Below are 15,205 nucleotides of genomic sequence, written 5' to 3'. Positions count from 1 at the left end.
TTTTCTTCTTCAATTTGTTAATATGGTGTATCACATTGATTGATTTGTGTATATTGAAGAATCCTTTCATCCCTGGGATAAATCCCACTTGATCATGGTGTATGATCCTTTTAATGTGTTGTTGGATTCTGTTTGCTAGTATTTTGTTGAGGATTTTGCAACTATATTCATGAGTGATATTGGTCTGTACTTTTCTTTTTTTTATAGTATCTTTGTCTGGTTTTGGTATCAGGGTGATGGTGGCCTCATAGAATGAGTTTGGGAATGTTCCTTCCTCTGCAATTTTTTGGAAGAGTTTGAGAAGGATGAGTGCTAGCTCTTCTCTAAATGTTTGATAGAATTCACCTGTGAAGCCATCTGGTCCTGGACTATTGTTTGTGGAAGATTTTAAATCACAGTTTCAATTTCATTCCTTGTGATTGGTCTGTTCACATTTTCTGTTTCTTCCTGGTTCAGTCTTGGAAGGTTATACCTTTCTAAGAATTTGTCCATTTCTTTCAGGTTGTCCATTTTATTGGCATAGAGTTGCTTGTAGTCGTCGCTTAGGGTGCTTTGTATTTTTGCTGTGTCTGCTGTAACTTCTCCGTTTTCATTTCTAATTTTATTGCTTTGAGTCCTCTCCCTCTTTTTCTTGATGAGTCCATCTAATGGTTTATCAATTTTGTTTATCTTCTCAAAGAACCAGCTTTTAGTTTTATTGATCTTTGCTATTGTTTTCTTTGTTTCTCTTTCATTTATTTCTGCTCTGATCTTTATGATTTCTTTCCTTTAGGTGTAAGGTTGGATTGTTTATTTGAGTTTTTTCTGTTTCTTGAGGTAGGCTTGTATTGCTATAAACTTCCCTCTTAAAACTTCTTTTGCTGCATCCCATAGGTTTTGTATCATCGTGTGTGTTTTTTTTTTTTTTTTTTTTTTTGGTTGTATGCGGGCCTCTCACTGTTGTGGCCTCTCCCATTGCGGAGCACAGGCTCCGGATGCGCAGGCTCAGCAGCCATGGCTCACAGGCCCAGCCGCTCCGCAGCATGTGGGATCTTCCCGGACCAAGGCACGAACCCGTGTCCCCTGCATCGGCAGGCGGATTCTCAACCACTGCGCCACCAGGGAAGCCCTATCATCGTGTTTTCATTGTCATTTGTCTCTAGGTATTTTTTGATTTCCTCTGATTTCTTCAGTGATCTTTTGATTATTTAGTAAAGTATTGTTTAGCCTCCATGTGTTTGTGTTTATTATGTTTTTTTCCCCTGTAATTGATTTCTAATCAATTTTTGGGTTTGTTTTTGTAGGTCCTTTTCTCTTGTGTTTCCCACTTAGAGAAGTTCCTTTAGCATTTGTTGTAGATCTGGTTTGGCTGTGCTGAATTCTCTTAGCTTCTGCTTGTCTGTAAAGCTTTTGATTTCTCAATCGAATCTGAATGAGATCCTTGCTGCATAGAGTTATCTTGGTTGTAGGTTCTTCCCTTTCATCACTTTAAATATGTCATGCCACTCCCTTCTGGCTTGTAGAGTTTCTGCTAAGAAATCAGCTATTAACCTTATGAGAGTTCCCTTGTATGTTATTTGTCATTTTTCCCTTGTTGCTTTCAATAATTTTTCTTTGTCTTTAATTTTTGTCAATTTGATTACTATGTGATTACTATGTGTCTTGGTGTATTTCTCCTTGGGTTTATCCTGTATGGGTCTCTCTGCACTTCCTGGACTTGGGTGGCTATTTCCTTTCTCATGTTAGGGAAGTTTTCGACTATAATCTCTTCAAATATTTTCTTGGGTCCTTTCTCTCTCTCTTCTCCTTCTGGGACCCCTATAATGCAAATGTTGTTGTGTTTAATGTTGTCCCAGAGGTCTCTTAGGCTGTCTTCATTTCTTTCCATTCTTTTTTCTTTATTCTGTTCCACAACAGTGAATTCCACCATTTTGTCTTCCAGGTCACTTATCCATTCTTCTGCATCAGTTATTGTGCTATTGATTCCTTCTAGTTTATTTTTCTTTTCAGTTATTGTATTGTTCATCTCTGTTTGTTTGTTCTTTAATTCTTCTAGGTGTTTGTTCTTTAATTCTTCTAGGTCTTTGTTAAACATTTCTTGCATCTTCTCAATCTTTGCCTCCATTCTTTTTCCAAGGTCCTGTATCATCTTCACTAACATTATTCTGAATTCTTTTTCTGGAATGTTGCCTATCTCCACTTCATTTAGTTTTTTTTCTGGGGTTTTATCTTGTTCTTTCATCTGGTACATAGCCTTCTGCCTTTTCATCTTGTGTATCTTTCTTTGAATGTGGCTTTTGTTCCACAGGCTGCAGGATTGTTGTTCTTCTTGCTTCTGCTGTCTGCCCTCTGGTGGATGAGGATATCTAAGAGGCTTGTGCAAGTTTCCTGATGGGAGGGACTGGTGGTGGGTAGAGCTGGCTGTTGCTCTGGTGGGCAGAGCTCAGTAAAGCTTTAATCTGCTTGTCTGCTGATGGGTGGGTCTGGGTTCCCTCCCTGTTGGTTGTTTGGCCTGAGGTGACCCAATACTGGAGCCTACCTAACTCTTTTGTGGAGCTGATGGCAGGCTCTGGGAGGGCTCACGCCACGGAGTACTTCCCAGAACTTCTGCTGCCAGTGTCCTTGTCCTCACGGTGTGACACAGCCACCCTCCCCCCCACCTCTGCAGGAGATCCTCCAACACTAGCAGGTAGGTCTGGTTCAGTCTCCTATACCCTGGGGTCACTGCTCCTTCCTCTGGGTCCCACTGCACACACTACTTTGTGTGTGTCCTCCAAGAGTGGAGTCTCTTTTTCCCCCAGTCCTGTCAAAGTCCTGCAATCAAATCCCGCTAGCCTTCACAGTCTGCCTCTGTAGGAATTGCTCCTCCCGTGGCCAGACCCCCAGATTGGGAAGCCAAATGTGGGGCTCAGAACCTTCACTCCAGTGGGTGGACCTCTGTGGTATAAGCGTTCTCCAGTTTGTGAGTCACCCACCCAGCAGTTACGGGATTTGATTTTATTGTGATTGCACCCCTCCTACCATCTCATTGTGGCTTCTCCTTTGTCTTTGGATGTGGGGTATCTTTTTTGGTGAGTTCCAGTGTCTTCCTGTCAGTGATTGTTCAGCAGTTAGTTTTGATTCTGGTTCTCTCACAGGAGGGAGTGAGCGCACGTCCTTCTACTCTGCCCTCTTGAAACAATCTCCTCTGTTGGGTTTTTCCATAAGATGTTACGGAAAAACCTGAACAAACTTTTTGGCCAACCCAATATATTTGATATCCTGTGATTAAACCATAATGGAAAAGAATATGAAAAAGAATGTATAGATATGTATAACTAAATCACTTTGCTGTACAGCAGAAATTAACATTGTAAATCAACTATACTCCAATAAATTTTTTAAAAGATAAAATTAAAATATAAATATTTTTTAAAAAAAGATAACTTCTGTGTGGACTGTGAATGGATAAGAGTAGAAGCAGGGACTTCCTTAGCCTTTAGTTTTCTGTTTTGTTTTAATAAGAAAAGTAGGAATAATAGTACCTATTTTAAGTATATGCAGAATTTTGAAAATTAATTTTGTGAAAATACTTTGTAAATTGTGAGGTGCTATACAAATTATAAGGTGGGAGTGTTTTAAAACTCAGTTTTAACTTGGATTATCCATACAACTATATCCTTTTCTTAATTTACATTATTCAGAGTTACCACGTTTGTCTAATTAAACAGCACGTTCTTTAGCTAGGAGTAATATCCTAAGGTAAGACATATGTTAAGAAGTCCCAAAGCTTCAATAATTAATTTATTGAATTAAAAATTGGGTTCCAAGGTTTGTTATATGCAGCATGAAGTTATTTTGTTTCAGGTATTTAAAAACAATCCAAAATTAATTTTAATGATGCTTTTGATGTTTTAATATTAGTTTATTACATTCATGTAATTTTTAACTATTAAGTGCTAATCTTTAACTATTACGTATTTTGAGAAATGTTTTAACTCTGCACTGTCCATCCTGATAGCAAGCCTCTGTGGTTATTGACAACTTGAAATTGTGGTTAGTCTGAATTGAAATGTGCTGTAATATAAAATACCAGATTTTGAAGTATTATTACCAAAAAAAGAACATAGGAAATCTTAACTTTTTGGTATATTGGAATGATAATATTTTTGGATAAATATGGTTAAGTAAAATATGCAATCAAAATTAATTTTGCTTGTTTCATTTTCTTTTTAAAGTGTGGCTACTAGAAAATTAAAAGTTATATTTGTGGCTCATGTTATATTTCTGTTGGGCAATGCTACCTTAACTGATTGGCTCAGCTGGTTAGACTAAGGAGTTATTAGTAAGTCATGAACTTTGTTCTTTGGCCACAGAAGGTACCCCAAACTCTTTCTTGCCACTCTGCCAATAGTGTTTGCTTGCATTTTAATGAAAGCTCTGTCATTTATTAGCTCTGTGACGTTTGGCACAAATTACTTGTCTGTGCTTCACCTTCATTATCTATAAAATGGTGATGATAATAGTATGTACCTCATTTGATTTTTATAAGGATTAAGTTAGATTATAAAAGTAGTGCGTAGCATAGATGAAATGCTTAATATTTGTTAGTTATTTTTAATATTATTAGCATAGTGCCTGGCTCATAATAGAAGCTTATTAAATATTTGGTGATTGATTGATTGATTCTGTAATAGTTATTAAACAGCATAGATTCTTACATGCCTTACTATATCATTTGATTTTCATGACGATCTTGAAGAAAGGTGATTTACCTATTTTATAGATGGAGCAACTGAGGCTAAGATACATTAGATAACTTGCTGAAGTCACACAACTAGAAAGTAGAGCCAAGAGTAAAAACTAGGTCTTCCTAATCCCAAATTGCATATTTTTTGCACCACAGCATATTCCCTTCTAAATATGGGTTGTTTGTCAGAAGGGGACTGATTGAGAGTCTGTTGATTGTTTAGGACTGGGGTTGGAGCAGCACAAAGTCAACATTGCACTGATCAGATATTCTGTTAGTCTCTCGCATTCTTGCTTCCGTTTACTCATCATCATTCAGCAAATATTTTTTCAGGACCTACAGTGTGCTAGGTGGCTTTGTTGGTGCTAGGGATTCAATCAATAGTAAGCAAATCAAAGACATTTTAAAATGGAGTTTATGTTTCTAACAGGGAAGACATCACATAAATAGGTATACAGATAATGTATAGTATGTCAGGTGGTGATAATGCTGCAATGACCAATAAGTAGGATAAGGGGATAGAGAATGGTCTAGGAATGGAGGGAGCTAGTGAAGGCCTCTCTGATTTTCTGATGAGGAGGCAATTTGGGCAGAGACAGTGAAGTAAGGGACCAACTCATCCAGAAATCTAGTTGAAGGGCACTGCAGGCAGAGATAACAGCAGATAAAAAGGCCCAGAAGTGGTAGTGTCTTTAGAGTGTTCAAGGAATAGCAGGGTAGCCTATGTGGCTGAAACAGGATGAGCAAGGTAGAAGGTGATAGATGAAGGTAGCTGGGAGCCAGATAAGGTAAGACCTTGGTGAGGACTGGCTTTAATTCTGAGTGACTTAGGAAGCCACTGGACGATTTTGAGCAGATACGGCTTATATTTTAAACGGTTCATTATGGCTGCTGTGTGGAAAATACAATGTAAAGGGTCAAGGGCAGAAGCAACGAGACTAGTTAGGAGATTATTAGAATAGTTCTGGCAGGGCATTATGGTGGCTTGGATCTGGGTGATTACAGAGGATATAGTTACATATATTTTGAAGATAGAGAAGAGCCAAGGATGACCTCAAGGTTTTTGGCCAGAGCAACTGGAAGAATGAAATTGCCTTTTACTGAGAGAAAGAAGACCGTGGGAAGAGTAGAGTAGGTGAGTGGGTGGTAAAGAAAGAGATAGGGTGGTGGTAAAAGTAAAGAATTTGATTTTGATATGTTATGCTTATGATGCTTGTTAGATATTCATTTGGAGGTGTTGTGTGGGCAAATATATGAATCTGATATTTGGGGAGAGATCTGGGCTGGAAATATAACTTTGGGAGTGGTCAGCATAGAGATAGTATTATAAGCTGTCAAATGCTTTTCACACGTTTAATAAGATTGTATATTCTAGGAAAGGAGTTTGGGTCTTTTTTTTTTCCCTTTTTCAAATGTGCTGATGTAAACTAATAGAATTTTAACTTCTCATTCTTTTTTCAGTTAACAGAAGATGAAATAGCTACAATATTACAGTCAACACTTAAGGGACTGGAATACCTTCATTTTATGAGAAAAATACACCGAGATATCAAGGCAGGAAATATTTTGCTGAATACAGAAGGTCATGCCAAACTTGCAGATTTTGGGGTAGCAGGTCAACTTACAGTAAGTAAAAATGTTACTTGTGTAGGTAACTTTCAGGTCTTTCTTGAGGAGGAGTTCCTTTTATTTATTTATTTACAAATATGATATTTGATATAATTGAATTGTAAAAAATTTAAAAATGTACTAATAGGTTACAAAGGAGCTGGTAGGTTATTTTAGATCCTTTCCTGGAGTTCAGGTCCCATAGTTTAACTTTGTTTAGCTTTGATAAAGATAAAAACTAAAACAGGAAATAATGGAGTAGAAGTTTAAATCCTATTGGGCTACATCATCATATTTATAAAAGGAAGAAGAATTAAATCTAAATGGCTTTCCATGAATAAGACAGAATATCATCTCAGCCTCCAGGTAGCAGTTGGCTTTACTGAAAACACTCTCCTCATTTGGTTCCAAAATACAGACTCTTGATTTTCCTCCTACCTCAGTAGTGCATGGCAATGAAATAAACCTTGTTTTAAAACAGGAAGTCTAAAATTATCTGATTTTTAAAAATCAGATAATATGTGTGAAATATGTGTAGAAAAATAGAAGGAGTTCTGGACAGATATATACTTAAATTTGCAACAATGTTATCTGTCATTTTTCTTGTGTGGTAGAAAAATATGTACATAAATAGTTTGTTTGTTTAGAGCTGGTATTATGTACAGGTTTTATTTTTAAAAATTTTAAATCTGCCTGGAACATGTTAGGGAGTTTCATAGGTATTGCAACAGCACAAAAATTGCTTTGATATTTAAAAAAACCTCAGGAACTTATTCTATTCTGTGATTTGTAGGCCCTTCCAAAGATTTTGTTGTTAGCATATAAGTAAACAGTACTAAACAGTATTATCTAAATTACATCTTAATAAGGAAACCAAATTGAAAAAAAAAAATCTCCTGGTGCTGTGTAAAAGATACTACAATTTAAAATATCAATTGCATTTAGTAACTGAGACTTTTTTCACAGAAATAGAAAATAACAATCTTAAAATTAATATGGAACCACAAAAAGCCCCAAATAGCCAAAGCAGTCCTGAGAAAGGAGAACAAAGCTGGAGGTTTCACACTTCTTGATTGCCAACTCTATTACAAAGCTAAAGTAATCAAAGCAGTATGGTATTGGCATAAAAATAGACACATAGACCAATGGAACAGAATCAAGAGCCCAGAAATAAACTCATGTTTATATGGTCAACTAATATTTGACAATGGAGCCAAGAATGCTCAGTGGGAAAAGATGGTCTATCCAATAAATGATCTTGGGAAAACTAGATATTCATATGCAAAAGAATGAAACTGGACCCCTTTCTTATACCACACACAAAAATTAACTCAAAATGGATTAAAAACCTAAATATGAGGCCTGAAACCCAAAAACTCCTAGAAGAAAACATAGGGAAAATGCTCCTTGGCATTGGTCTTGGCAGTGATTTTTTGGATATGACAGTAAAAGCACAAACAGTGAGATGTCATTGAGATTTTGGTTGGGATTGAATTGAATTGTGTTGAGGTTGTGTTGAATCGTAAATCAATTTGGAAAATATTGCCATCTTCATGATGTTATGCTTTAAAAGTCCTTTTCTGCTTCAACATTGTATAGCTATTCATCTATACTTTCCTTTAGTACTTTTTGGATTTTGTTCTTTGTATTTATATATTCATCCTGTTTGAACTGACTTTGGTGAAAGCATAAGGTAGGAATTTAAGTGTAGAATCTTACAAATGAATAGACAGTTACCCAGTACTTTTTTACCCCCATAATCCATCCTTTGCTTGCTGATTTAAAAATGACGTTTTAATCATATCTTCAAATTATACATTTATATACATATAGGGGTATGTGTGTGTGTGTTTGTATACCATAATCTGTTTTTGGACTTAATATTTTCCATTGCTATGCTACTATACTAATATAACTTTGTAATACAGATCTAGTTAGGTTAGTATCTATTTATTACTCTTAATGTTCAAAAAACGTTTAGTTATCCAGATATCCATTTCTAATTGGGAATAATCCTTGACAACAACATTGACTGTCACCACTTGAATGGTGCAGATTTGAAGTTTCAGAGCAAAGGAAATGACTTCAGCAGTAAGTTAGTTCCTTTGTTAATTTTTTACATAGGACTGACAAAGTGAGATCAGTTTTAAAATATTACCTGTTGTTTGCTCCTGACTGGCATAACCTAACTTAAGTGATAGACATTTTAGAAGGAACATGGGTGATGATGATGGGAAGTCCTGTTGTCTATTTAGTTCTGTTTAAAATCCTTCTCTTCCTAAAACACAGGAATTCTAGAAAGGTTCTCTTTCATTAGGGCCATGCTATTCTGGGAAAGTATGCAAGTAGTTATTTGCCCGTGTGTACTCTATTCATATATTATTTAAGCCCCAAAGTAAGACTGTATATATACAGTATAATATTATATAAATATATATATTATAAAAAAGAAAATCATAGATGTACATATATATGTACACACATATTTTCTCTTTTTGAAATTTCCTGATTGCACATGTAATACACACTCACATAACCCAGCTGAGTGTTACAAAAGTATACGGGATGAAAAGTAAAAGTCTTTCGTAATTCTGTCTTCTAGATATGACTCTTGTTAATAGTTTGGTGTATATTGGAGATTTTTTTTTCTATCCATATAACAACAATGTTTATTATTATTGGTTGTTTTATTGTTGTTCTGATCATTGTTTTTCTTTTACGAAGACAAGACTATATTATATATAATTTTGAACATAAGTTTTTTGCTTCACAATGTGTCTTGTACATTTTTTCCATGTCAGAAAAGTGTATCTAGGTCCTTTTTTTTTCATTGTATGGATATTTATTATATTTAACTTACTTCCTTTAGTTGGTTATTTGTGTTGTTTCCTTTTTTTCTTCCCCCCCCCGCTTCTATTACAAATATTTCTACAGTACTTGTGCATATATCTTGAGGTACTTACATATAGGACACATTTTTAGAAATAGATTTGAATCAAAGGATATGGACATATAAAGTTAATAAATATTGCCAAGTTGCATACTAAAACATTGTATCAGTTTATGCTCCTATAACATTGTATTTTAGTGCCTGTATTTTGTATTTTAATCTGTGCTATTATCAGCAATAGTTATTAGTAATCACTCTCATTTTAGTGTTTCATTAATTGATTTTTTTGTGTTTTAATAATTGATTGAGAATCTTTTATGTTTCTATGTCATTTGAATTTCTTTTGTGACTTGCTTGATCAATCATGCTTGAGTATAGTTTGTGTATGTATTTCAAGTCTAAGACATTTTTTATTGTTGGAAGGGACTCTTTTTCTCAACAGTTTTATTGTTTAGTGTTGATGTCTCTCCTTTCTATTTTAGGATACCATGGCCAAGCGAAATACAGTGATAGGAACACCATTTTGGATGGCTCCAGAAGTGATTCAGGAAATTGGGTACAACTGTGTGGCAGACATCTGGTCGTTGGGAATAACAGCCATAGAAATGGCTGAAGGAAAGCCCCCATATGCTGATATCCATCCAATGAGGGTAAGGAGGTGGACAGAAAACCAGTGGGGTGGTTAGTTACCGGTGATCATTAGAAACTTAGTTAAATGACTTACTTGGTTAGGTACCAAACAATAAACGAATTAATTGTAAATAATTGATAAGTGTCAGTCTAGACTCCAGATGATGATACTCTTCCACTAGTTGTAGTCACTAATTAAGTCAAGTGTAATCCACCCCTCTCCATTCTAGAGGTTGTGTATTAATAGCCCTCTGGTAGGACGTGGGCCAGGAAATGCGTGGTTGACTTCTACAGTGTATATGTTTTTAATAGTTCAGGTGCTCACATTTTAACATAACAACACTAACTGGAGCTGAGCAGCAGTCCTCTCCTTTATACAGGGCATGGTCTTTCCACTTTATCAGTCTCCACGATTTCCTATTCACCAAGTATCCCTTATTGCAGTGTTTTCTCTAATGTTTTTTATAGTAGTATTAAGAGGAAAGTAGACTATTTTTTTAAACTTATGTCACTGACACCCAGTCTGATTCATTTGTTGTCTTTTTCCTGCCTGGCCCTTATAGGTATTTACATGTGTAAGTTCTGGAGGCTCTGTACTCTCCACCTTCCATCCACTTTTAGAGTATGAAGGGCCCATAGGTTCACTCTCCATCGAAACTCCTTCAATGTTGCTGCCCTAAGCAGTTTCCAGGCTTTCCCCACCCCTAGAACCCCTCATGATAGCACTGTTACAAGACCTTGACCCTACCTTCTTCAGCTGCTCCGTAGTCTTCTCCATACCGCCCAACTCAGCCCTTCCTGTCTTTTGATTAAGTAGTCCTTCTATTAATAGACTTAACATTTATTTATTTATGTATTTATTTATTTATTAAAATTTATTTAATTAATTTATTTATTTTTGGCTGCGTTGGGTCTTTGTTGCTGCGTGTGGGCTTTCTCTAGTTGCAGCGAGTGGGGGCTACTCTTTGTTGCAGTGTGCAGGCTTCTCATTGCAGTGGCTTCTCTTGTTGCGGGGCACAGGCTCTAGGCACGTGGGCTTCAGTAGTTGTGACACGCGGGCTCATTAGTTGTGGCTCGCGGGCTCTAGAGCGCAGGCTCAGTAGTTGTGGCGTGTGGGCTTAGTTGCTCCATGGCATGTGGGCTCTTCCCGGACCAGGGCTCGAACCCGTGTCCTCTGCATTGGCAGGCAGATTCTTAACCACGGCACCACCAGGGAAGCCCCCAGTTTTAAAAAAAGTATTCATGGGGGCTTCCCTGGTGTTGCAGTGGTTGGGAGTCCGCCTGCCTATGCAGGGGGCGCGGGTTTGTGCCCCGGTCCGGGAGGATCCCGCGTGCCGCAGAGCGGCTGGGCCTGTGGGCCGTGGCCGCTGGGCCTGCGCTTCCGGAGCCTGCGCTCCGCAGGGGGAGAGGCCACAGCAGTGAGAGGCCCGCATACTGAAAAAAAAGTATTCATGGGCCCAAAGATAAGCTCCATTCTTTTTGGGGGAGCAGAAGTGGAGAAGGGTGGGAAGATTTACTCGATATATTTTTAGATTTAAAGAATATAATTTAAACTGATTATTGCAAAGAGTTTTATGTTTTTAAAGAACTGTACCTCTTTTATTGGAAACTCAATAAATAATACACATACCTCATTTCATTGTGCTTCACTTTATTGAGTTTTTGACAAATTGAAGGTTTGTGGCAACCCTGTGTTAAGAAAGTCTATCAGTGCCGTTTTTCTTTTTCTTTTTTTTAAAGACTGTTTTTAAAAATTAATTAATTTGGCTGAGTTGGGTCTTAGTTGTGGCATGTGGGCTCTTCGTTGCAGCGTGCGGGCTTCTCTCTAGTTGTGACACGCAGCCCTAGAGCATGTGGGCTCAGTAGTTGCGGCATGTGGGCTTAGTTGCCCCGCGGCATGTGGGATCTTAGTTCCCTGACCAGGGACCGAATCCATGTCCCCTGCATTGGAAGGCGGATCCTTAACCACTGGACCACCAGGGAAGTCCCTATCAGCGCCATTTTCCCAACAGCACTTGCTCACTTTGTGTCTCTGTGTCACATTTTGGTAATTCTCGCAATATTTCAAACTTTTTCACTGTTATTATATTTGTTATAGTGATCTAGTTTGAGATACCTGGATTTTTGTTGTAATTGGATGTGCTTGTAGTGGAGAAGAGAAAGATCATTTTATCAAACTCCAGTCATATTTTTATTGGAGCATCACTTTTATTTTGCCAAATTTTTTTTTTAAACTAGGCAATCTTCATGATTCCTACCAACCCACCTCCCACATTCCGAAAGCCAGAACTGTGGTCAGATAGCTTCATGGATTTTGTGAAGCAGTGTCTCATAAAGAGCCCTGAGCAGAGAGCCACAGCCACTCAACTCCTACAGGTATGAATCACCCTGGGGTGCTGCCTCTTTCTGTTTCATTCACAGACTGACCAACAGATGCTGTTAACCCACCTACATGGAGATGGTAAAGAGGTATAAAATATTCCCTTTGAATGTAACTGCTTAGAAAAGACATAGAGAATAAAGTTAAATCATTGAACAAGACCATAAGAAAATACAGGGCTCTATGGGATTAGAGAATAGGAACTGACATTTATTGAGCACCTACTGTGTGCTAGATACTTTGCATGTTGTGCCATTTAATCATCACGTACACCCTGTGAGAGAGGGGTATTAATTTACTTTTATAGGTGAGAAAATGAAGATTTAGAAAGGTTAACTCATTTATAGCCACTCAGCTGGTGAACGGCGAAGCCAGGATTAGAACCTAGGTTTTTTTATCCCAAAGCAGGAGTGCCATTAAATATACCCAGTTCTGACAGAGAACTGGGATCAATGGTAGGTGCTGTTGTAGCTCAGGATGGAAAGAGGCCACTTTGGACTAAAGATACCAGGACTGCTTTCCTGGAGGAGATAACCTGTGTGCTTGGGCCTTGAAGGATGGGTGGGGTTTGGCAGGCAGTATGCTTAATAGTTAGGAGCTTGGATTCTGGAGCCTGTCCTGGGGTTTGAATCGTAGCTCCCTGTTTGCTAGCTCTATGACCTTGGGCAAGTAACATAACCTCTCTGTTACTTTAGTTTTCTTATCTGTACAGTGGAGATCAAGTACCTGCCCCATATGTTGGTTGTGATGATTAAGTGATATAATATGTATGACTTTGAACAATGCTTTACACATATTAAAGATAGTATATAATGGATTTGACAAATATCTGCTATCATTACTGAGCTAGGCCAATGGTTTTCAGTCATGTCAGATCCAATGCCCCCTTTTTATAACCAATACATATTTTTTTTAACATTTATAATCCTTTTGGAATGAAACTCATAGATGTTAAAATCTATTTATGCCCAAAGTTTAAAAAGAATCAGGGTAATGTTGGTGCTATGATGGAGAAATATAAGAATAATAATTTATAATAGTACAAATGTCAATATAGAAATGCTCCAGTTTTTCAATTTATAGACATAATGAAGTAATGAGACAACTGTATCTAGCATCATGAATGAGTTTAGATTTAAGAGCAGTAAGAAGAACAGAAACCATTCCATTCAAGAAACACAGGAAAATGAGTTTATGGACACTAACAGAAATCTAATGTTAAGTAATAACAGGGCAGACTCATTTATATATGATAAGAGGAGGGAAATGATCTTATAGACTTGCCCAGTGGAGAGAACAAGGAAATACGATATTCTTGCAAAGGAGCTGGGTCTTATTTCCAAGAGCAGTGGCAAATTCTTTTCCTGCCTGAATGGGGTACTGATGCAGTTTTATGGGCAAGATATCTTCTGTATTTCGATCGTACCACACGTTGAGTTATACTGTCCGCCTCTAGGGTACTTCCAAAGACCTTGGAGCTCATATCCTCTGGTGGGTGCTGGGGAACAGAGAATGGATTACAGATAAACACTGAGGGCAATGTCAGAATAAGTTTGGAAAACAATACATCTGGGGGGCAATGCTCCCCCCCCAAAAAAAGAATTTCCACATGTAACTTTCACAGTATAGATTTCTTACTGTGTTACAAAGGCAGACAACAAAAATATCAGATGGTATTAACATTAAAAACTTTAAACTGTTTCTATGAAGGAAAGTCAGCAATATCGCTGTGTTTCATGTATCTTTGCAGATTGAATAATATTGGGGCCTACATCTGTTACATATTAGTGACCAGTTTTAGTATTTCTATAGTAACTACACTTTGGTACTAAAATCCTTTTTACCTAAATACATAGTTGGAAATGCTATAGGACATTGAATAGAAAGAATAAGCAGGAGGAATAAACTATTCAGTGATTTCTAAACAATGTCTTTATTCCGCTAGAGCCCCCTCTCCAAAATCACCTCCCAAATTACTAGACTTTTTGCTTATCTCTTTAAAAAGTTCGTCAGCATTATTTATCAAAGTGTATATGTACTCTGAGGCATTTTAAAGATATGGAGAATGTGCTATGGTTCGTTGTTGTACAAGACTGTTCCACACATTACGGGATTACTTGTGTCCCTGCCTCCTTTCCTATGTCCCATGTAGTTTGTGTTCTCCAAACATTGTAGCCACAAGCTCCCAAGATGTTTACAGAACTTCCTCTAGAGGGCAATGCCAGCCTGTTGAGAATCTCCAGAGTTGGTAGAGAAGAAATGGAGGAAACATTCCAGCCAAGGCAGAAAAGATGGGCAAAGCCTGAACGCATTTGCTCCCAGTTATAAAGCAAGTGTGGGTTAGCTGTAGTCCAAAGCAGAAAGAGAAAGATTAGGTTCGCTGATTGATTCAGTGAAGATTGTCAAGTGCCTGCTGTGTGCCAGGCAGTGTTTTGGCACTGGTGCCATATAAACCGTCTTCAACTTTCTTGCTAAGCACCCATTTGTCAAGAGTGCCAAAGGAGTGTCCATACTGCGGGATTTAATTAACGAAGCCATGGACGTGAAGCTGAAACGCCAGGAAGCCCAGCAGCGGGAGGTAGACCAGGACGATGAAGAAAACTCAGTGAGTGGCAGTGGCAGGCGTTGTGGTGGGCCTCGGGCATCAGTGCTTGTTTTTTCATGATTGCCAGCCCAGGTAAGATGAGTGGGAGATGTGGGTTCCACCTGGAACTGGAGGCTCTTCTTGCTGACCGTGTCCTGTCTGGGACCAGGGCTTGCTAAAGACTTGCCAGGTCTGTGTCTGTTCGTCTCTCAGTGCTTCCTCAGACACTTCCACATTTTATTCTTTTGCCTCCATATCTTTTCTTCAGTTTAACTTTTTATTCAGGAAAGAGAATACTCAGGTCTGAGAGACTGGATTTTCCCAGGCCCTTCTGGGGAGTCTAGGATCCATACTAAATATGTAGACTTTACATATGTATGATCTTCTTTGGTTGAATAAGAGTAC

The 15,205-nt window shown here is 37.8% G+C and overlaps 1 protein-coding gene across 4 annotated transcripts in view; it reads left to right on the top strand.

Moving 5' to 3' along the window:
- The window catches only part of STK4 (serine/threonine kinase 4), an 88,458-nt gene that overhangs the window by 17,907 nt on the left and 55,346 nt on the right, over positions 1-15,205 (top strand). For all 4 annotated transcript variants that reach the window (XM_059037809.2, XM_067012122.1, XM_067012121.1 and 1 more), the window contains 4 exons: positions 6,170-6,334; positions 9,689-9,856; positions 12,075-12,212; positions 14,693-14,821. In XM_059037809.2, coding sequence (XP_058893792.1) covers positions 6,170-6,334; positions 9,689-9,856; positions 12,075-12,212; positions 14,693-14,821 — 600 coding nt within the window. The remainder of the gene's footprint in view (positions 1-6,169; positions 6,335-9,688; positions 9,857-12,074; positions 12,213-14,692; positions 14,822-15,205) is intronic.

This window comes from Kogia breviceps, chromosome 14 (genome assembly GCF_026419965.1).
Source record: "Kogia breviceps isolate mKogBre1 chromosome 14, mKogBre1 haplotype 1, whole genome shotgun sequence".
Classification (NCBI taxonomy): domain Eukaryota; kingdom Metazoa; phylum Chordata; class Mammalia; order Artiodactyla; family Physeteridae; genus Kogia; species Kogia breviceps.
This window is presented reverse-complemented; position numbering and strand designations above follow the sequence as displayed.